At 49.0% G+C, this 23745-nt stretch overlaps 1 protein-coding gene across 2 annotated transcripts in view; it reads right to left on the bottom strand.

Annotated features, from left to right (window-relative positions):
- ALK (ALK receptor tyrosine kinase) overlaps positions 1–23745 on the bottom strand; it is an 805341-nt gene that overhangs the window by 109740 nt on the left and 671856 nt on the right. For both annotated transcript variants that reach the window (XM_085019699.1, XM_085019698.1), the window contains 3 exons: positions 15867–15998; positions 6549–6680; positions 4247–4347 (listed from right to left, as the gene is read on the bottom strand). In XM_085019699.1, the coding sequence (XP_084875825.1) occupies positions 4247–4347; positions 6549–6680; positions 15867–15998 (365 nt within the window). The remainder of the gene's footprint in view (positions 1–4246; positions 4348–6548; positions 6681–15866; positions 15999–23745) is intronic.

Raw genomic sequence — 23745 nt, 5'->3', positions numbered from 1 at the left:
GTCCTGTTTACCTGCTCGCAGAGAGGGAGGGAGGGCAGCAGGAATAAACCCATCAACACAGCCACGACACTCACTGTATTTTGCTCCCGAGGTACCCTGAGATGCTGGAGAAGGTTCTGCTAGCCAAATTCCCCAGAAAGGACAGACCCTGCATCAAGGAAGAATCACCAGCAGCCTCAAGAGCCTCGCAAAGTCAACCGGAGAGCAATTCCTGGCCTGCAGCCTTGGGGGCCCTGCCTGCCATTAGGGGCTCCTTCTCAGCAGGGCTTTGAGCAGGACTTAATGGATGGCAGAGGGCAACTCCAGATGCCAGGCTTTAAGGGCACGGAGGGGAGGTCTCCTTCCCCGAGGGCCAGGCAGCCCAGGAGGGCCCTGCTTGTCGCCTTCTGCCCTGACCTCAGCAGCCCCCAGGGGCTGATTGAAGCTTTAATCACTCTAGGGCTGAGACCAGGGGCAGAGAGGCACCGGTGCATTGCAGGCGCCCGTGTGCGTGTGTCTTGTTCGCACACATGTGTGGGGAGAGGACAGAGGTGGCTGCAGCTCCGGCAAGGTCAGAAAACCAGCAGCTGGGAACTGGCCTGCCCTGGGTGTCACCACCAATTAAGTGGGTCACGCCCTCCTTCCTGGGTCCCCTTCATTCCTGCAGCTCATAGAAGGAAAACCACACCCCCCGAGGCCATGTGTCCTGAGAATACGGTTTAAAGTATTCTAGTCATAGGCAGGCTATTCAAATAAAACAGAATTTCAAACCACACAGGCTTGTTGAGACATTCAGGCTTGTAGGATGTGTGAAAGGTAGGGGGAGGGACGGAGGCGGCCCCTGCCACTCTCCCGTCCTTTTTATTACCGGCAGCTGCAATGCTAGACACATCCAAGTGTGTCTCCCAGCCAGGGCGGACGCAGCCCATCTGACAGCAAGAGAACGCAGGAAAGCCACCGCGAGGCTCCCCTCCCTCCCGAGTGGCAGCTTTAATTATTTGAACTGGAGCTCAGCAGAATAAAAATAAAAAGAAAATAAAATCTGAATACACTGTAAGTGGCTCCTCAGCTTCCTGCAGAGAATAGCTTGTGGGTAGGTGGGTGAGGGGGACCAAAAAACCCCACCACGGGCTCTCCTGTTTGTGGCCGGGTCTTTAAATATTCATGCCCCATATGCAAGTGTGCAGAGCCATGGCAGAGGCCGTGTCTGCACCAGGGCCAGACAGCGGGGAGAGGTGGCTGGCTGTGGTGGCTGCAGGGGTCTGAGGGAGGAGGCTGGAGCTGGCATGCTTCTGGAATGCCCTGGAAGCTGGTTGGCACAAAGGTACAGCCTGGCTCTGTCTCTGTGGTTGATGGGCATCTGCCCTGGCTCCATATGGGCTCAAGGGGTGCTCTCCCAGCCCCTTCCATCTCCACCACCTCCGTCCCCACCCCGTCATTTCTAACCCCTTCTCAGACTCATCTTTCTAAAAGGCAAATTACATCGCATTCTTGGGCGCCACAGGTAACAGAGATAACTCTGCATGGGCTCAGGATGAATTTCACTTACAAATGGCAGGAACACCTATGGCCAGCACTTGTAAGTTTCAGTGTGTATCCACATCACCAAGGGTGGGGTTTGAAAAATGCAGATTCCTCCCCCACCCCTCCATCACCAATGTCTTTCAGGAGGTCTGGGGCGGGGCCCAAGAATCTGCATTTGTTACATTTTTCAAGTGACTGCTCCTGGAGAAGCACAGACCTTCTAGATAGCTTGTAGCTAGATTTTCAAGGAAATGCCTTGAAGGTGACAGCAGTTCCATTATGGGAATCCACTGGTGACTGCGGGGTTTCTTGGAGTATGTTGAGCTCTTTTGCAGTCACTTCAGCTCCTGGGAGGTCCCATGGACCAGGGCTGTCAGGCCTGAGAGAAGCTGCTCAGTGGTGGGTGTGAGCTCAGCTCAGCCAGCTGCTGGAACCCGTGGGTCTGCCCCTCATCAGAGGCCTTGGCCCATGGCTCTATCTGGTGTCCACCTTCCTGCACGGGGGCCCCCACCGCCAGCGGAGACCTCTTCAGGGTTGGGGGTTAACCTTACACAGCCTCACACAGCAACGCCACATCCATTTCCCTGTCACCGACGTTCAGCCAACCTGGGAGACGGCAATCAACGTCCTGCCTTCTGCATTTAGGATTCGAGTGAAATAAATGGCAGGGTTTACAAACCTGGAAATGCATATTTCTATTTTGGCCATTTATTTTTCTGATGAAAACAGTTCCCCCAACACTGGAAATTCAAAGACCCATCAGCCTGAGATGAATGGTCTGAAAACCCGAATGTGAAGTAACTGTGAGCCGAGAGTGGAATGGACTCATCGCCTTCCCTTCGCTCTTCGAGCTGAGCCGTGTTCTGGAAAAGGGCAGGAAATAGCAGAAATAGCCCAGAGCAAATTTGACTGGAAAAATACTAAAACAGGCCAGTAAAACAAAACACCTGTTTAAGCTATTCATCAGCCCAAAGGTTATTAGAGAAATGATGAAGCATTAGAAAAATAGCATTTTTACCTTGACGTTTCTTTTTCTGAACTCAGGCTCAGATTAAACCCGGGGAAGAATAAATTTAAAGATGAAATGCTTTAAGGGATCTCCCCTGCCTCTCAGATGAGCCGGCCAACACTCCTCATTTACATTTCCCCTTAAGAAGCCTTCCCGTCTAGGTGCTGCTCTGAGGCTCCCCAGAGATATCCACGACGCCCCAGTAAATCCACCATTTGCCCTGGAGAGTGTGGTTTCTCAAAGACAATTGAACGTAAGGAATCTATTTATTTATGCCCTGCCTTCTTCCAGAAAGTCGGCTCACAGAGATACATAAAATCTAGCCAGATAACATAAATTAGAAGAGGGTGAGGAAGATGGGGCAAACGGTGAGTTAGAAAATCGAGCCAGGAGTGAGGCTGCTACAAAGTGACATCATGAACCCCTGTTTACTTACTGGGCAAAGCCTCAGATGTGACCATTCCTCCGATTAAAAAAATTCATCAATATATTTTTTCCATTCTTTTTTATGTCTGTGTGCTTCGATTTCATCAAAAGCCTAGAGGCCTTGAATTCGTCTGTTCACTTAAGCAGGGGAAGCTGCTTTCCTGCCCCTCTGCTGGTCAAGGCCCTGCCTGGCCGGGATTCCCACCAGCCAGTGGAGGGGAAGCAAATCTGGTCAGTTTCACCACGTCCACAGCTTGGAAGCAAACACACTGCTCAGAGGGCACAGAGCTGTTCCTGAAAGGAAGCCAGAGAGGAACTTCTCCTGGGCGTTTCCAGGAGAGGACTGGCCCCATCTCAGCTTAGCGTTGGCTTCTTTCTACGTGCAAGATGTTGAGGCCAGGCCTGGGAGGGTGCAAAGAAGCATAGGTATGACCTGGCTCTTGGAGACTGTGGGGTCTGGTCTTTGCTAAAGTCCTCTTCCTCCTCCCCGTTGTCCTTTGTATATTTGTATAGGGTACACGGTGCTGTCGCTAGTACGGCAGTGCTTTCTTTGTACCAGTCCCTGTGATAAGCCCTCTTCATGTAAGAACCTATTTAATATTTAAGCCTCACCTCCTTGGGGTAGGCTTATCGTCTCTACCTCCCATATGGGGAAACTGAGGCCCTGAGAGGTGATTAACCGACCAAACAAATTGTACAGCCAATCAGTAATGGAACCTGGCTTGGTCTCAGGTAGTTGATTTCAGAGTCCACGAACTTAATGGCGGGGCCATGCTGGGGTCTAGGCACATCTCCCAGTTCCTGAAGAAGGTGACTTTGTGCTAAGAATCATGCCCCTCAGTCCTCACACTGAGGAGGTAACAGCTACACCAACGGTTTGGGTAAGTGGCTCTGGAGGGACCTCACCGAATGCCGTGGATACCTTAGGGAAATTTATGGAAGTCAAAGTTTTGATGCTCTATAAAATCTGAAATGTATTACAAGCAATTAACATTTTAAAACAGGATTCTGTAGAAAGCCGCTGTTACCCTCCGCTGTAACGCATTGGGAATATTTTCTTGATTTGCGTAAATCAAGGTCCTATTGCAAATAATTCAGTGCAGCTGAGTGTGGGTGTTGACGGTAAGATTCTCTGTAGATGGGGCTTTGCCATGCTGGTGGGACTCTCTGCCTAGAAGATGGCACAAACGGCCCTCCTGTCATCCCACAGGAGAATGAGCAGCCTGACCACCTATGTGGGTCCACCTGGAAGTGCCCAAGATCAGAGAGGAAGGCGAAAGCAGAGAACTGGAGGAAACTGAGACTTGCCTCGCACGGAGAGCTCTTCATCGGCGGGGGAAATGCAGCGCTGGTCACCGTGGCACTCGCAGAAGTGGGGGCGTCAGTGGTGCTGAGCACCAGGGCGTGGCCTGGGCAGAGAGCAAGAGTCAGAACCACACCATCCCTGGGCACGGAAGGGCTCCGGTCCCTGCATCCTTCTTCTCTAGCCTCGGAACATTTCTGAGGACACTGGTTTCTGCTGCCACCAACAGATAAGAGAGCCTGCTTATCGCTGTCTATAGAACTGGGCTCATGCAAAGGTCCTCATTCAAATGGCCTGTGATGTCCCAGCACCATGCATCCTGCATCCCTGATCTCCCGAGGTCACCAGCTTCAGCCCATGGCCTGGGAGCAGCCTGAAGCCTGCTGGACCCCCTCCCCGACCCCGGCCACTCCTCCCCGTTTCCAGTCACACCAGTGCTTTGCCCTCCAGTGCCTTCTTCCCTCCTGGAGCCCAGGTCCTCCTGTGCCTATGCCCTGACCTGGAAGACTCATTTATTGTTTTCTAAACACCAAGTTGCCTGAAAAGCTGGCAGAACGTGAGCCTCCAGCCCCATGAGGGGGTGGGAAGAAGCATCTGCCAAACTCCAGAAGCAGATGCCGTAATGGTAGGTACTGCAGAGATGGGGGCCAGGCTGAGGCCATGCCTTTCTAGGGGGCCCCACATAACCCCGAGTGGGACTTCAGTCATTCATTTCTATTGTTCTCTGCCTCTTAGCAAAGTCTTTATTGAGTTACGACCAAGTCACAATTCAGGTGGATCCGGAGAAGAGTAAATAGGACAGGCAGGCATCTTAGGAAGCACACCGCCCATCTTGAGGAAAAGTCAGGTTGCTGGGGTCATGTGACCAGAGAGAGCAAGGGCCTTTTGCAGTGGGTGGGTCACAAGGCTGTCAAATATATGAAGGGCTGCCTCTGTGGGAGAGGGCGTGGTGGGTTCCGGGGCTCCAGGAGCCAGAAATCATGCTCAATGTGTAGAAATTACGGGGGTGGGGCCCATCTCAGGGAAAGGAAAATGGGTGTGCAATCCCGAGCTCTAAATAACGGAAAGGGCTACTTTTGACAGCAGTGAGAGTCCTGTCACTAGGGCTGGGCATTTACTTGCTATGGGTGCTGTCTGGGACAATCAGGTTGAGAGCAGAGTGAAGGTCCCGTCCAGCTCCGAGCTGTTTCTCTTCTCTGCGCCTACAGACAGGGTGCTGAGGGTGATGTGGTGTGGGGAGGGCGCCCGGAGGAGAAGCAGGAATGCCCCCGTGGCTGCAGTAGCTCAGCCTTCTTTGTAATGGGGCCAAAAGCCAACTCACTGGCTGCAGCTAGCTCTGGGGACCAAGGACAGAACTGCACGGGCTCTGGAATCCTCAGCGGTTGACCTGGACCTTGTCCTCTCTCACACTTATCATTATTATTAGTGTTAATTCTTAAGGGAAGCCGGAGAATGTATGACCTTTGTTTGGAAAGAGAGGAATTTTGGTACAAGGGACTCCAGCTTCACCAAGAGCAGTAAATACAGGGGAAGGAAGGGAGAGACACACCCTGCCGCAGGTCCATCCTGCAGAGAGGTGGGCCCAGGGTCTGCTCAGGCCTAGCCACTGGGTAGAGACCAAAGTTCTACCCATGGCTGGAGGGTCTGGCCTCCTGCTGGCCTCACAGAACTTCTCTGATCCCGGGCCAGGCCCTTCCAGGGGTAGAGTCAGCCCAGCCCAGTGTGGGGGGGCATCATTTGGGTATATGGGGACCCTCTGCCCCTCTGGCAGTCAAGCAGGGACTGTGAGAAGATGGGCTACAATGTGGGGGGGTGGGTGGTGGGAGGTGCCAGTTTAAGCTGGGTGTGGGGGCAAGGTGTGGTTGAGGAAGCAGGGCCACAGGAAATGAACTAGAAAAGGGGCAAGCGTCCCAGGGCGCAATCCTGGGCGAATGACACAAGGGTCCCCCTGAGTCTCCGCCTCCTGTCTTAAAGAGGCTCCAGTTTTCCTTACCCCTCAAGGAGTTCTGCACCTGACACACAGTAGGTTTCAACAAACACTTGTTGAATCAATGGATTATTATTGTCGTTGCTGTTACTCACTCTTATCTTTCAGCTAATCCTTCATTAAAGCTCTCATTTTAAAAATCAAAAAGTGAGGTCAGCCCTGGCCTGATTTAATCATTCTAATGCCCAAGAGGGTCTGAAGAGGGAACTGTGTGGGAGCACCCGAGGGCAAATGGGGGGCAGGGGCAGCAGCTCTGGGCAGTGCCCAGAGTCTCTCGTCTGGCCAGGTGGGCAGCAGGGGAACGGAAGAGCGGGCGGTACCTTGGTGGTCCTGGGTCTGGGCATCCTGTAAGGCTTTGACCTGCCACTGGGGCATGTGGCGTGACAGTGAGCTTTGGGTCCAGCCACAGAAGCCATTCTCGAAGTTGCAGTAAAAACCAGCCGGGAGTTTACCTGCAGGGAGAGCACAGGGGCACGGTCATTTCCAGGGCTGCTAAAAGCTAATTATGCCAACATCAAGTCGAATTTGCCAGGCAAGACCAGATTATCCTTGTTAGTAACAGCTCCCGAGCCAGACCTTCAATGTCTAATGATGCTCATAGTGAAGAGAGGCCCAATTCCCAACTTGTACACATACTGCTTTAGAATTTTCTGGTCTTCGGAAAACAGTACAAATAATAAAAAACTCCACAGCATGAGTATTGTTAACCCAGTTTTACATATGACCAAACAGATGCTCAGAGATGTTAAGCAACCTGACCACGGCCACGGTGCCAACAACAGGTAACCTGCTGGGATGAACCCAGCTCTTCCACTTCTAAATTCTGTGCTCTTTACACAGATCCACTAGGACCATGACCCTGAAGAAGCCGGCGTGCAACTCACTGAAATACATTTCCCAGGGTCGGCAAGATGGTAAGAATGAGGTGGTGGCAGTGGCAGTGTCGGCGGGGAGTTGGTCTGGGTCTCTTGGTCACCCTTGTCTGCAGAGACACCTACTGCTCAGAACTATCTATTTGCTCCCCTTTATTTTCCAACCCCCTTGCGGTTAAGTGAAGCCACATGACATGTCGGTGGCAGCGATGTGTGTTTATTCTGGATTGAGGCTGTGAAAAGCTCCAGCGTACTTCTCAGCCTCTCTCCTCCCCTGGGGAGGCAGCCAAGGAGAGTTCTCATTGTTCCTGGGGGCGCTGCTGTGTGATGGTGGCGCTCCTGCCAGCAGGAGATCCTGCCGGGGAGAGTTCCCTCCCACCCCAGCCCTCGGTGGACAGGTACTGCAAATGTTATGTTAACCACTGAAATTTGGGGATGGTTTATTACTGCAGCATAACCTAGCCTATCCTGACTAAGCAACCCCGGTCCCAGGGGCCCCTTTATATCATCTGTTGGCTCAGCAAAAAGGGCCTTGTTATGCTTTTCTCTCCAAGAGCCTGACCTCAAGTCCCATTAAAGAGGCCACAGTCAGCTCTACAGACCATATATTTCTCCACCGCCACAGAGGGAGGAGGGCAGGAGAAGAGAGGCAGAGAGCCCACTGTCTCCAGCCTGCTGGGAGGATGGCCGCAGGGAGGGCTCTCTGGCCCATTCCAGGCTATCCCGATAGTGCCCAACAGCCCCGCCAGGCTTGTCTCCACGCGGGAGCTCTTGGGCTGGACCCGCTGCTCTCAGTGTCCTTCCTCTGTCGCGGGCTTCTTGGCAGCAGCAGGCTGACAAAGAGGACCCTAACGTTTCCTGGCTGTGACAGCACCTTAGTGAATTATTACTCATTTCCCCCTGATTCTCTGTGCATTTCGCATGGAGGCAGAATTATAAATTAAAACAGGCTGTCACTGACTTTGAGCATCTCTTCCCATTTATACCCCCCTGAAGAAATCATTCCCCCCTCAAGCCCCGCATGTTCCTCTGATTAAAAATCCAAAAGCTAAGGAGATCTTTCTGTTTTATTTTTTATGCCCCCCTCAAGGGATCTCACATTCACTTCTTTTGCAAAAACGAACTGGTAGCTGGAAGTGACCTTCCACGAAGTGTCCTTCACGCGCATGCTTTAAACTGGGGACCGTGATAGAAAATTCCAGCAGGCGATGGGCTCTTGGTAGAAGGAGGAGGCAGGGCTGAGCTGGGTCGGGACCACATATGGCTTCCTCCCTTCCCTTTTAGGAAGTGGAGGCGGAGAACGTAGCTTGACTTATGGGTGCTGGCACCTCATGAGCACCAGACACCTGGGCTCTGGTCCTAGCCTCATCACTCTCGGTTGTGTGACCATAGGCAAGTCACTTCCTTCCTGAGTCTCAGCTCCCTCATCTGTAACGTGGGGTAATATTAGTGTGTATTTCACCAGGTTGTTTTGAGGACAAAGCAAGGGAGAGGGTGTGCAAATACTTTGTAAACAGAGTGGAGCAAACACAGAGCCGTGGTGGCATCGCTGATTATCATTCATACCTGGGACAGGGAAACTCATCAGGGGATGGGCTGAAGCAGCCCTACTGCCCGAGGGGGCAGAGGCAGGTCCTGCAGCTGCCTGTCTGGAAGTGCCTATGTCTTCCCCTGGCACAGGAATGAGGAAAGCCATTGCGATTCTCCACCCTCTGGAAGCCCATCCTCATCTGAGCTTGGCAAAGGAGCCAGGGTGAGCTAGGACTGGAAACCCCTTTCCTTTTGGCTGACTGAATAACAGGAGATGAGGTAGGCAAAAATAGTTAGGTCAAGGGGCAATTTATGTGACAATTAAAACCTTGAAGAGTGAGCGCGGCTCCAAAGTTTCTACTACTGTAGGCACATCAGGCCTCGTGCTCAGCGAGAAGCTGGCCCTGAGAAAGCTGGGAGGGCGGTGTCAGCAGGAAGCCCCTGGCGGATCAGGCTGGGCTGGGGACACTGCAGAGCACAGCCTTGGCGCTCAGCGTCAGCGCTAGTGTGTCACCTTCTTTGTTATTTATTTATTTATTTATTTTTGTCTTTTTACCATTGCTTGGGCCGCTCCTGCAGCATATGGAGGTTCCCAGGCCAGGGGTCTAATCGGAGCTGTAGCTGCCGGCCTACATACACCACAGCCACAGCAATGCAGGATCCGAGCCATGTCTGCAGCCCTACCCCACAGCTCACGGCAATGCCGGATCCTTAACCCACTGAGCAAGGCCAGGGACCGAACCCGCAACCTCATGGTTCCTAGTCGGATTCGTTAACCACTGAGCCACGACGGGAACTCCTGTGCCACCTTCTTTGATCATCCCTGTCTCCTGCCTTCCACCCCAAGGGCCCACTCAGTGCTTGGCATGCCATAAGACCTCAGTTCTTATTTGCTGAATGAAATGAGTCTGGGTTCAACCCCTAACCCTTCGCCACTCCAAATGTGCTTCAGGGACCAGCCACATTTGCATCACCCAGGAACTGTTAGAAGTGCCAAAGGGCAGGTCTCCCCTCCCCGCCCCGCACCTACTGAATCAGAATCCGCGTTGTCAGTGCTCTCCAGAATGACTCCTGTGCACCCTAATAGGAGTCTGAGACGCACTGCTCTAACCCACCCTCTTCTGGGGCTGAGGCCAGATCTTTAGTTGGCGGGACGACCAAATCGGCTGTGGTTGGGTCAATCAATCCCACAACATTTGGCAATTATGACACCTGATTCCACTCTAAGAGAGACAAATTGGTAGAGTCATAGAGATGTGACCTCAGCAGGAGCTGCCAAGTATAAACTCCAGGCCAAACGACATTACTTCTTTCCTTCCTGTGAGACGACTCTGTTAACATTTTTGATAAATATGTGTTATACATTTCCTTGAAAATATAGAGCCATGGGAAAAATGCTCAAAGAAATACATCAAAATATTATGGTTATCTCTGAATGTCTGAGAGGGAGGATTATGGGCATCGTTATTTTCTCCTGTGTACTTTTTTGATTTTCCAAATATTTTACAACCAACATGTTTCATTTTACAATAAAGAAGTATACTTAAAAAAAAAGGATTTTGCCGACAGGAAGAGAATCCCCACCAAGCAGATGCGATTACTGAGTACCTGGAGGGGAAGGGAACGGTCTGCAAAACCCAGCGAGTCAATGACCCATCCAAGGGATGACGTGGGGCCACCCGGCCCTTTTCTGGGGCACTGCATGCCACTGAGGCCATTGCTCAGGACACACAGGGAACCTGAAGACACCTCCAATGCGTTACAGCATCCTGGGATGTAAACATGGGTTGGCGATGTTGGATGAGAAGGAGGGAAGGTGGACGGTGGGTGATGTGAGGGCTTGGAGGATGGGGTGTGAACGAACCCATTCACATTTGGATGGAGAAGGACAAGGGCAAGGCCAGGTCCATTTCAGCTCCCCACTCATCCCAGCCAGCAAAGCTGCTCAGGGTCAAGTCTGATAATCTGATTGAAACTCTAGTGTGTATACGGAATTCCTTATGGGGGGGTGGAGGCTAGGAGTTGATAGAATACAACCTGCTTTTTCCCTCTGAGTTCCAACCATGGCAGGGCTTGATGGAACACCCTGGCTCACGCTTAGTGACCGTCACGGGGGTTCCTTAGAAGACCTGGGCATCCGCACAGGCTCAAAGTGACCACCTGCTCAGAGAAAATGTTCTAATAGGCTCCAGAGCACTTGGGAAGGACCAGGTGAGGTCAGGAGCATTGTCCTTAAAGTATCATAGACATCAACACATCGGCGGGCATCATGTTCCAACTCATATTCCTAATGAGGAAAGTGAGGCCTGGAGAGTGGAGATGAATGATCTGAGTCCCCCCAGAAAGGTGGTGGCAGAGCCCTGGATGCCCCCTGCCTTCTCCTGGCCCCTTCCTCCTGGGTGACATGTAGCTGGGCTGTGCTGGAAAGCACTGGAAACTCATAAAACAAGTGAGTCTGGCTTGCAGTGGCTTGGCGTGTGGGCTTTGGCATCAGACTGGGTCTGAATCATTGTTCAGCTACTGGCTAACAGTCTGATCGTGGACTCCCGGCTCCTCACTTCTAAGAAGGGTGTAATAGCCTCACATAGATTTCTGTGAGGATGAAATAAGTTAAGACATGAAGACTGTTTGGAGCAGCTCCTGGCACATCGAAAATGCTCAATATATGTTAGCCATTACTATTTCTACTGTTGCTATTATCTTTTTGGGGACGGTTTTCAGAATCAATATCAGCCAGCGTGATAGGGAAAACTCAAAAATGCCAGAGAGAATGGGGCACACAAAACAGGAAAAGGATATTTTGCTGAGAGTACTGCCACGATCAGAATAGGAAAAAGATCAGAATAATTCTCCTTCTAATTGAACTTCTGTCAACTGACTTCTGTAGCAAAGAGCTCGGTGGGGGTGTTCTTCAGGGTGGAGCTGTCATCATGACAGCTGGTCAGAGCAGCTTTTCAAGTGTACCTGAAAAGGCCCAGGCACCTGCCCTCCTCAGGGGAACCAGGCTGCCCTCAAGCTTGGAGTTGGCCCTGAGAACCCATTATTGGCAAGCCCCGAAATGATGGGAAAGTACCTCGAGCCCACAGTAAAGGGCTGGATCCTACAGGCTCAAAGCTCCTAATCATGGCTCCGTTCCAGGCATGCTGTGTGACCCTGAACAAATCAATTACCTTCTCTGTGCTTTCATTTTCCCAGTTGTAAATCAGGGCATGGACTGCCCGACCTGTGCCTCAGCTGGGAAGTGGGTATCAAAAACTTTAAAAAGGCCAAAGCAAAATCACACAGCTCAAAGGTAGTGCTGAAAATACTACTGCAAAATATAACTAGAGAGACACACACAGGCCCCTGTTTGGAGCAGCATGGGTGGGCCCGGCTTCCTCTTGGTCCACGTGCGTAATGAGAGCCTCGTTAGAAAGCCACGAGCAGAACAGTGTGGAACAAGCAAAGGGCTTAGCTGCAACTCTTTACTGAGCTTTATCTAAACAACCACAATTCCACACTTGGAAAACTTCACTGGAGAGTTTTGTATAAAAAGAAAGATTTTCAAATTGAAAAATGGATTTCCTCATTGCTTTGAAAGCAATGAGGTCCTACTGTACAGCACAGGGAACTATATCCAATCTCTTGGGATAGAACATGATGGAAGATAGAATGAGATAAAGGATGTATACATATGTATGACTGGGTCGCTATGCTCTACAGCAGAAATCAGCACAACAATGTAAATCAACTATACTTGAATAAAAAATTTAAAAAAATTTTTCCTAAGGGAAAGTCTGTCCTGCAAGTGACTTGGGAGACACCGTTAACTTTGTAAAGCTATCTGGCAGCCCACTGCATCTTGGGGCCAGTGTATCTGTGAGCAGGAGCGTTCGCTGGGGTGTCTGGGCTGCACAGCCCCCCAGGCTGCTGCAGCGTTTCCCCACTGTGACTACTTTGTTTCACTCCCTGCCCCTGTGTTGGATTTTCAGCACTTGGAGGACAGGTGCTGTCTGGAATTCTGCTCATCTGTGCTCCAGGATCTAGGGCACTTTTAAGCTCCCATTATATGTGTTCTGTAAGTGTCTGTAGTTTCCCTGGAAAAAACCTGTAGGGTTTTTGTCCTTGCCAGGCAGCTGCTGAGAACACTGTCTTCAAGTGGAGTGAGCACCAGGCTGACCGTTTTAACTGCCCCTAACTATCAGGGAGACCTCAGCAATTAGTTTCTTCTAGGGAGCCCAGGTTTCCCAACTCATGTATTCATTTCAACCAACAAAGATTCGGTGTGCTCCTATGCTGCACCAGGAATTATTTGAGGTCTTGGTATGGGGCAGAGTACCAGACCAGTCTGTCCACTGTGAGGGAGACAGATATGGAAACCACCTGCATGAAATGTGATGGATGCACACCTGCTGGGACAGCTAACATAGAAAGACAGGTAACAGTAAGTATTGAGGATGATATAGAGAAATTGGAACCCTTATACCCCACGGGTGGGAGAGTAAAGGTGCTGGAGCCATTCTAAAAGACAGCTTGGAAGTTCCTTAAAATGTTAAATATAGAGTTATCATATGATCCAGCAATTCTGCTCCTAGGTAGGAAGTGATCATAGAGTTATATGAGCCAGCAATTCTATTCCTAGGTAGGAAATTTCATTTCCAATGGAAACGAAAATATCTGTCCACACAAAGACCTGCACATGAATGTGCATAGCTGCATTCTTCATGATAGCCAAAAGGTGAAAACAACCCAAATGCCCATCACTTGATGAATGACTAAACAAAACGTGGTACAGCCATACAATGAAATCTTATTTGGCAATGAAAGGAATGATGTATTGATATATGCTACAACACGGATGGACCTCAAAAACATGCTAAATGAAAGAAGTGAATCAAATGTTTTCTTAGGTTGGTCTCCCAAGGCTATAGAAATAAAAACAAAAAACAAAACAACGGGACATGGGAGTTCCCGTCGTGGCACTGCAGAAATGAATCTGACTAGGAACCATGAAGTTGCCAGTTTGATTCCTGGCCTCGCCCAGCAGATTGAGGATCCGGCATTGCCATGAGCTGCAGTGTAGGTCGCAGATGTGGCTTGGATTCTGCGTCGCTATGGCTGTGGCATAGGCCAGTAACTGTAGCTCTGATTTGACCCTTAGCCTGGGAACCTCCATATGCTGCAGGTATGGCCCTAAAAAGCAAATAATAATAGTAATAATAAATTTGAAAAAAACCCAGTGGGACATAATCAAACTTACAAGCTTTTGCACAGCAAAGGAAACCATTAAAAAAAAAAAAAAAAAAGACAACCCACAGAATGGGAGAAAATAATTTCAAACAATGGAACCGACAAAGGCTTAATCTCTAAAACATACAAACCACTCATATAACTCAACAGCAAAAATACAAACAACCCAATTGAAAAAATGGGCAGAGGCCCTAAATAGACATTTCTCCAAAGAAGACATATGGATGGCCAACAGGCACATGAAAAAATCCTCAATATCACTAATTATTAGATAAATGCAGATCAAAACTATAATGAGGTACCACCTCACACTGGTGAGAATGGCTATAATTCTACACATAACAAATGCTGGAGAGGGTGTAGAGAAAAGGGAACCCTCCTAAATTGTTGGTGGGAATGTGAATTTGTACAACCACTATGAAAAACAGCATGGAGGTACCTCAGAAAACTAAATGCAGAACTACCATATGATCCAGCAGTCCCACTCCTGGGCATATACCTGGACAAAACTTTCATTCAAAAAGATACATGTACTCCTATGTTCATTGCAGCACGACTCAAAATGGCCAAGACATGGAAACAACCTAAATGTCCATCGACAGAGGAATGGATTAAGAAGATGTGGTACATATACACAATGGAATACTACTCAGCCATAAAAAGAACAGAATCATGCCATTTGCAGTAACATGGATGGAATTAGAGATGCTCATACTGAGTGAAGTAAGCCAGAAAGAGAAAGACAAATACCATCTGTTATCACTTATACGTGGAATCTAAAATATGGCACAAATGAACCAATCTACAGAAAAGAAACAAACTCATGGACATAGAGAACAGACTTGTGGGTTGCCAAAGGGAGGGCAAGGTGAGGGAGTGGGATGGACTAGGACCTTGGGGTTAGAGAGGCAAACTATTGCATTTGGAGTGGATAAGCAATGAGATCCTCCTGTAGAGCACAGGGAACTAAATCTAGTCAGTTGTGGTGGAAAACGATGGAGGATAATGTGAGAAAAAGAATGTATATACCTGTATAACTGAGTCAATGTGCTGTATAGCAGAAATTGACAGAACACTGTAAATCAACTATAATAAAAATTTTTTTGAAAAGAGCACATATTACATGATCCCATTTATAGGAAATGCCCAGAATAGGCACATCTATAGAAACAGATGGAATCAGTGTTCATGTAGGACTCATGGTGGGTGAGTGAGCAGTGGGGGGGAGGATTGGAGGGAAATGAGGAGAGATTGCTAGGGGGTTCGTTTTGGGGTGATAAAAATGTTCTAAAATTAGATCGTGGTAATGATTGCACAACCCTGTAACTATACGAAAAACACTGAATCATACACTTTAAATGGGTTGATTGTATGGTGTGTAAATTATATCTCTAAAAAGCTGGAATAATAAATGTTACGTGGATGGATTAGGGTGTGCTTCCAGAGGAAGAAGAACCAGTTGTACTTGTAGGAAATAGAAGAGGTTTCCCAGAGGGCCCGGCTCTTGAGGTGGGTGATGAAGGGACAGATATGACTCGAGAAGGGAAGGGTCAGTCCAGAGAAGGGAAAGAACAGAAACCAAGGCAGGGAGGCGTGAGGGCGCTGAGCAGTGGTCTGATCTGGCTGGACCTGCGGTATTTGGAAGGTTGGGAGGACGAGGGAGGTAGGGTGGATGATGAAAGAAAGGCTTAAAAAGTGAGGGCTCACGTCATGTGACGGAGTTGGGCTTTAGCCTGTGCATTTCTCTACGCACGAGGATGCTGAGAGCATAACTTATGAGATCTTGCTTGCTTCTTAACTTATATGACGTTTTAAGACCATGGGTCTGGGCCCTGTCTTTTGAAGACGGTGTGTGTAGCTTTCGAAAGTCGCCACTGAGAGGAAACGAGTGGCATTGGACGTAAGGGAGGTTGTACAGGCTTGCGTGCCTCGGGTGGTGGGGAGGTGGGGGATAGGGCCCTGGGGTGGGGTGGGCTGGGGTGGGAGGGGGCAGCCCCGTCTACTCACTGCACAGTTGGCCCTCGTCTTCTGCCTGGGCACAGTCCTGATGGAAGTCGCAGGCCTGCCCGAGCTGGAGGACTGTCCCATTCCAGCAAGTGAAGGAACTCTGCAAGGCCATCTTGGAGCCCAGGGACGTTCCTGGAGGGCACAGAGACACATAACCCTGGTCAGCTTGGGGGGCAGAGAGAGCACGCCCCCCCCCCATGCCATTCACATCTCAAGGCCTGACTGAGTCACCCGGAGTCAACGCCAGGAGGCTGCAAGGAAGCAAATGTGAGCTGTGTCCTGTTTTATTCACACCTTATGATTAGGCCTTGTTTCTCATCACGTGTTTTCATGAATGTGCATGTTTCACACACCAATTACTTGTCATTCCCCAAGTATCTTTTACAGTTTCTTTTACTTGCCTTCATTTGAAAAATATATGCCTATTGTTCCAAGTTCAAAACCAGGGTAAAAATCAACAAAACAATGCCCAGAATCCCACTACCCAGAGGCCATCATTTTTAACATCTCAGTAGATTTCTCTTTGTCTTTTTTTGGCCTGTGCTTTGAAAGTGTATATAGTTGTGTCATATGTATATATTGCTTAAATTAATCAAAGGTCTATCACAAGCTTTTCCAAGGGCTTAAAAATTCCTCATAAAAAGATTTTTTAACGGCTACAATATTGCGTGATATGTACCATCATTTGTTTCAACATCATTCAATGATTGGATTGTTAGTTAGACTGTTTATAATAACACTTTGAAAACATCTTTGAGCATAAACCTCTGCCTGCCTTTCAGATTATTTTCATAGGATAGATTCCCAGAAGTGGAATTACTGAATCAAAGGGTATAAACATTTTAAAGACCCTTGATACATATTGCCAAATTGCTTTCTAGAAGTTAATCCAATTTACACTCTCACCAGCTGTGTTCATACATGCATGTCCCTCTTACTAGATCCTGGCCAACCTCGCCTATTATGAATTTTAACTAAAAGTGTTTCTCTGGTGTTTTATTTGTATTTCTTTGATAGCGAGGGTCAATATTTTTTTCCCACATGTTACTCGCTTTATTTTACTCTTACAGGGAATTGCCCCCTTCCTTTTGCTGATTTATCAGTTAGGTTCTTCATGCTTTCCTATTGAATTGTATGAGGTTATTACAAGGATGTGAAACCATTTATTACATGCTCGGCTCCCCCCCCCCCCAGTATTTTACGTGCATTTTCATTCTGTTTATAATCCATGTTGATACCTGGGAGTTTAAAATTTGTACAGAATCCAAACCTATCCATATCTTCTTTGGTGAGTTCTTCTTTTTCTTTTGTGCTTTGGAGGGTTTGGTCCATGAGGGTTGGGAGGTAATGTGGTGGGGTGGCCTCCATAGTCTTTGGGTTGCTCTCTCTTGCTAAGGTTGCCCTCTCATTAGGGAATGTCTTCCCTAACTCTCTTCTTTCAGCAGCGGGGATGCAGATCTCACGCCCTCATCTGTGACATTTTCATGGATTCTGCCACTCTTCCCCAGTCCATGCACCACCCTTTCCCTTGGGCTTCCACAACACATTACTTCTTCTTGCATTTCACGTGGAGGACAATCTGAAGTGATGTCATAACTAACCGTTTGGATGCCTGGCTTCCTTACCACACTGTTAAGAGACTGGAAGGGAGGGATCAGGTCTTATCTTCGTGCGTCTGCAACAGTGCCTGTGTAGAGAGATCGCCTCACCCCAATATTTGGGAATGGAACTCCACTATCTATTACTGCGGAAGCCAGCACCATGTACATTTTATATTTGAGAGTACAAAGGCTCAGAGTGGTTACACAGTTTGCTGAGAGATTGGTGGAAACCCACATTTTTACACCTTGTTCTCTATTGTTTCTTTGTACCGTGTTTTTCTGTGGGGTCCCCTCTAGGTGATGGGTGATAATGGGTATGAAAGGGCAGAGAGTCAGTATCCTTGCCCTCTATCACAAACCTGGACAAAGGAGGGGTCCGGCTGTGGGAGGGGAGTGCTGCTTTCGCTCTCTGGATGCCCCAGCGTCTATGCCCAGGGCCTTTCTGCCCAGAGAAGCCGTCACCCTCAGCCCTGCTTCTACCAGCTCCTCCCCATCTCCTTTCCCCAGCTAGAGGCTCACAGGCTCCCTGGCACATAGCCTCTCCCATACCAGAGGGAACTTTATGCTTGTGAGGGATTCAATTAGACGGACGCCTGGTACTCTGATCTCTACTGCCAGCCCACACTCAAAACTAATGAGGTGCAACAAAAAACAACCACTCTGTCTTCTCGAGTTCTTTTTTTTATGGGGCCCGTAAATTCCAAGGAGGGAAGTACCCTTGCCGAATGGTTTTAATCAAGGGCCTGAGTTTCCTAAACAGCATCATTTCTGTGGTTGTGAAATGATTGTTCTGGCTTGTGGAATACGGTAACTGGAGGCCCTGGATGGTCCCAGCCTGTTCCAAGACAGCGAGGAAGGGGCGAAGCTTGGACAAGAAGAGCCAGCACCCACTTCCTGCTGGCACTTCCCGATGCCTTCCAGCCACTGGTGCTGGTCACTCTTGGAAACCAATGAAACACCAAATGCCTTAATCACAGAAAGGCTAGGGAGAGTTAAGGTCAAGCCACTCCCGGGGGAGTTGGTGCTTGGGGATCTTTTGTTAGTAAGAGTCTTCTCTATGGAAATTTATTTATTACCTTTGAAAGGCAGTTCTTCCCAGAACAACAATACCAGTCATGGGGGCAGTAAACTCTCATCATGCCTTACCTATGTCCAGCATTTTAATAGCTTACGATGTGCTTTTCTAATCGTTCCCTGTTCGAACCTCATAAAAAGCTGGCAGAAGAGCGATTATTATTCCCATTTGATTAATCAGAAGACTGAGGATTCAAGGGATTAGGTAATGCAGAGAGGAATACCTTCTAAGCAGTAAGGCACTACAGAATGTAACCAGTTACTGCTAGCTGCTTTGCCTGAGGTCTCACTGCCTGTAAACCACAGGGAAGGCGCAGAACCCAGCCTTCCACCTGATCCCAGGTGGAGTTCGCCCATCACTTGGATTAGATCGCCTGCCGGAGCAGCAGCTTGACTGCCCGGGGAGTCACCTGGGAAGTTAGAAATGCTGTTGGCGTTCAGGCCCCATCTGGACAAATGAAACCAGTATCTCTGGAGAATGGGCCTTTGGCACTGGTGGTTTTAAAAGCTCCCTGGTGATTATCACAAGCATAGGATAGAGAATAACCTTGGAGGGCTGGAGGGTCTGCCCCCGGGCACCCGTGTGCCTTAGGTGGGTCTTTTACCTCCATGGTTCTCCACTTCCCCCTGGTACAGTGAGGGCGTGCCCTCCAATCCAACCTCCAAGACCCCTTTCATCTTTGACATCCTGCTTCTGGGGTTCTGAGCAACGGTTGTTGGTGGCTATCTGTTTAAAGGGCTGACTTGATATAGTCAGTGCTGTCTTTATTAATGCTGGCTGTTTAATGACTCCCATGGAGCTTCTGCCAAGTCACTCACCCAGCAAGTTTCCCTTGGCAGCCTCAGGTTGGCTTTTCCCATCTCAATCATCTGTCATTTGCATCCTGGAGCATCTCTCCTGAAACAGCAGGCCACACTTGCCTGCCCATTTATCTCCTCGCTGGGTGAGGTAGAAATCAGTTCAGCTTTGCACCTGAGACACATATGGCCCAGGTCAGGTTACATGAGCTGCTGCTCGACACCACGGGTGACTTATTGGGTTCATTTACTGACAATGAGTCCTCCCTAATTGCACATTCAAAACAGAAACCCACATATACTCCTCTCCTCCAGTTGTGTCTTGGAGATTTGATGCTACAAAATCTACACGACTTTCCTAATTCAAATTTATTTTTTAAACGAATGTCAAATTTTAGGGCACTTAATTAATTTTTAATTATGGTGATTTATGTGGCATTAAAAAAAGGCACATTTGTACCAGCCTTTGGGCCGTCTCCCACCTGCTTGCTCTTGCTTCACTGATGACGCTCGTTAGAGGGGGAGAAATTGAGGGCTGCATCGGTGAGGGGGGCTTGCTCTTAAAGAGAAGGGGAGATGAAGAGGGGGAGGAGGCTGGCTTCTAGAGCTTGGGGAGGTCAGGAGAGGGTCTGGAGCCCAGAGGCTGGGCTGGGCTTCCATTGGCCAGTGGAGACTCCCTGTTTCGCAGGATGAGGAGAATCAGGCGCTCAAGGGTAAACAAGCCCAGAGACAAGAAAATGGATGATGACACGACGAGAATGTAGTCAAACACCGCACACAAGCTCACCGCCGCCGCTGCCGCGCTGACGTTAATGGGGGTGTTGGAAGGCCTGAGAACTGTGTAAATTAATCCTGGCAGAGAGCAGTCGTGCTATGGGCTTTGGGCCTCGTAAATTGTAGTGTGGACAACCTCATTAAAGAACTGGCATCTTGGATTCCTACTCAAAATGTAAATCGGGGGTGAGATGGGGGTGGGGAAGAGTCTGGCCAGGCAGGGCCCAGTGCGCTGGCTGAGGAAGCCCTGTGCTGGGAGTCGGGAGAGCTGGTTCGAGGCCTCACCCTGCCACTAGCGCATGAGCAGGTCGCTCCTCTGGGCCTCAGTTTCCTTGTTTGTAGACATTCCACAGCCAGCAAGTCGCATTTGCCACGGGCTTAGGCTATTGCCTTGATGGTGTCTGCAGACCCTCTCAATCAAAGTCGCACAGGGCCCCCCTGCAGACCTACAGAGGCAGAATACCTGGGGGTGGGACTCTGGATCCGGCATGTTCCACAAGCTCCCTAGGTGATAACTGGGGACACCCAAATCTGAGAACCTCTAGTCTTAGGGAAATTGAGGGATCTTCAATTTCTTTTCCCCTTGGAAGGATCTCAAGCCTTCCAGCAGCACCCACTCTCTTACGGTGACAATTCCTTCCTAGGTCCAGGGTTCTCAGAGTTCTTTTCACACCTAAATTCCGTTGCTGTTATTATTATCACTCTAGCAGGCCCAAGGCACCACTTTGTTTATTTTGGGTTGACCAGACCCCTAAGGTGCCAAGAAATTAATACGAGGTCCCAGTCTCCTCCTCTACTAGCCAGGGGTATGAACTGTGACAGCTCACAGGCTTTTCTTTTTGTAAATCGGAGAGGGTGTCTAATTTATAGGATTTTTGTGAGGACCAAAGGATACCGTGTACATAAAACAATATGTGGGGTTCTCATGAGCTAATTTGAGAGAGCATCCCAAGGAGTCTGGGAGCATTGGCCATGGAGGGTGGGTGGGAAGTGATCAGTGAAGAGGTTGGACAGACCAAATTCTGGGGGCAGAGAACACCTTTGGGGATCCTCTACAGAGTCAGACCCTTCCAGCAAAATTGCAGAAACAAACCCAACATAAATAGTAGCTACAAAGAGTAACTGCAGTGGTGAAGCCTCAAGATTATTTGTCTCTAGACTCGAGTTAGCTTTCTAAGCCCAGCTCCCTTTAGGTCCTAATTCTAAATCTTTGCTGGTTGCCACAGCACTCAGTCCAAATCGAGGCTCTGCACATCTGGCCCAGCCCACTTTTCCAGCATCGCCGTGTTCTTCTGCATCTTTAGCTAAAGACCATGACTTGCAGTTTCTTACACATGCAGCCATGGCTATGGCCTTTGCGTAACCGGATGCGGTGGGCTGGAATCATCTTCTCCGTCGGAACCATTCCTCCTAACTCAGATGTCACTTTCCCCAGCTGCTTGTTCTTCTCTCTTAAAGAAAGATGCATGCCTCCCTCTGGGGTGCTCTGGCAATCGCTGTACACTTTAACCGTGAACTCATCTCCCCCATTGGGCTATTACGTCTGCATTGCCAGCTTCTCCCAGTAAATTCTAAATTCTTTGAGGCAGGGGGTCCGTCTTACTTATTTTATCTCCTGGAGAGTGCCTGGCACATCGCAAGCGCTAATGAAGGTGTGTTGAAGAAGTGCAAGATAGATCACCACGTTTAAGTAGAAGAATGGGGTGAGGTAGGATTTCCTTGCATTCTGGAAATTGCTAATTCCTTGAGGTTACACTGTAGAAACGCCACACACACAACCTCCCTTTCAGTCTGGATTATTGAACAACTATGTTCAGAGCTTCTACTAAGAGCCTGGGGTTAAAGTAGCGAACGGAGGGTGACATGGGTGACCTAGATTGATTGGCAGGCCACATGAGTCCTCTCTGCGGTCTCTTTTGAGCTGGTCCTGAAGAATAAGAGAAGTCAGCTGTGTGAAAAGGCTGTGGAGGAGCAGGAACTACACTGCCAGGGGTGAGAGAGGATGCTAATGATCTAGAAACAAAGCATAGGCCAGTGTGGCTCCAGAGGGTCACAGCAGATCAGGAGGGTCATGAAGAGCAGCTGGAGAGGGAGGCGGAGGCCCCATTAGGCAGGATCTTGCACCCTGTGGGAAGAGGCGTGAATTTTGCTTATGGAGTTTAGAGCGGATATGGAAAATAATTTGATTTACTTTTAAAAAAGGCCATTCTCCGGTGGCTACAGCTCCAACTAGACCCCTAGCCTGGGAACCTCCACATGCCACAGGAGTGGCCCTAGAAAAGGCAAAAAGACAAAAAAAAAAAAAAAAAAAAAAAAGCCATTCTGAGTGATTTAAGGCGAATGGATTGAAGAGGCCCATAGAAGTGGGAAAACCAGTTTGCAGGTCTTTGTAATCAACCAAGCAAGTGATGAAGGCATCCTGCCTGTGCCTGGTGATGGTGGAGCTGGAGAGACGTGAGTGACGTGAGTTTTGGGTTGGAAATGACCCTGACCGGGCAAGCTGATGGCCTGGAGGTGAGGCTGAGGGAAAGGGGACATCAAATTCTGAAACTATGGCTGCCAGCTGACATGACAGCCACTGAGGGCTTGTTTCAAAATCCCAATTCCTCAGACAAAGCCAGTCTTCGCATAAACTTAGGAAGAGCCACAGGATTCCTGTAGGCCATCAGTCGGAAAGCAGGGTTTCACTTTGTGGTTGAGCTCTCTGAAGAAATTAAAAGTTTTCTTATCACTTGGTAGCCTCGATGCCCCTTGATTTTGTTGCATAGTCCTTTTCCCAAGGTTCCTCTATGCTATATTTATCTTTACTGCTTTGCTGAAGAGACACAGCAATACTTTTATTTTAATGTTATAAATGACCTCTGTATACATTTCCCATTAATCTCCCGGAAAAGCAATGACATTTAACCATTCTGCATCAGAGCTCCCCATATCCTAGGAACTGTGGAGGGAGGGAGAGTGGAGGGGTGGAGAGTGAGGCTGCCTGGGATTCTGGACTTGATTCTAGCCTCTCAAATGCTGGTAAACTGTTTTTAGGGGAGTGATGTACCAGGTAGTTTAATGCTAAGACAGGCACAGGGGAATGAGATGGGACCTGAATATCGGAATTCGTGGTTTCGCCCCTGGGCTGGACAAAACTCCCATCTCTATCAGAGACTGTTGGGGTCAAAGGAGATGGTTATGGAAAAGCACTCTGTAAACCACTGAGTGCCAGCCAGTGATTAAGAGTTTATGTTTATCATTAACCTCCTGACATTCATATAGAATCCCCCCAAAGCCACCAGAGGCTCGCCTCTCACTTCCTTTGTCTTTATGGAAATGTTACCTTCTCAGGGAGGCTGTCCCTGGTGACCTTAACTGAAGCCGCTCCCCTGACTCCACCCTAGATGCTTCTGGTCTCCCTTGCTGCTGTGTTACTTCTCCTTGCTGCTTACACTTGGGCACTACACACTTTCCTTAGGCGCTTTGCTGGTTGTCTTTCTCCTCCACTAGCATTAAAGGGATGGAGCTTAGTCTGCATTTTCACGGCTGGATTCCCAGTCCCCAGAACAGTGCCTGGCTCTCAGAAAGAGTCTGTTACAAGAGGAGATGAATACATGTGCTTTAAGAAATAATTTTGGGCAATGGTTTCA

The sequence above is a fragment of the Sus scrofa genome, chromosome 3 (assembly GCF_054392235.1).
Source record: "Sus scrofa isolate SSC_HxYL_T2T_F1_AM1 chromosome 3, Sscrofa_HxYL_maternal_Yorkshire_Landrace_v2.0, whole genome shotgun sequence".
Taxonomy (NCBI): Eukaryota; Metazoa; Chordata; class Mammalia; order Artiodactyla; family Suidae; genus Sus; species Sus scrofa.
This window is presented reverse-complemented; position numbering and strand designations above follow the sequence as displayed.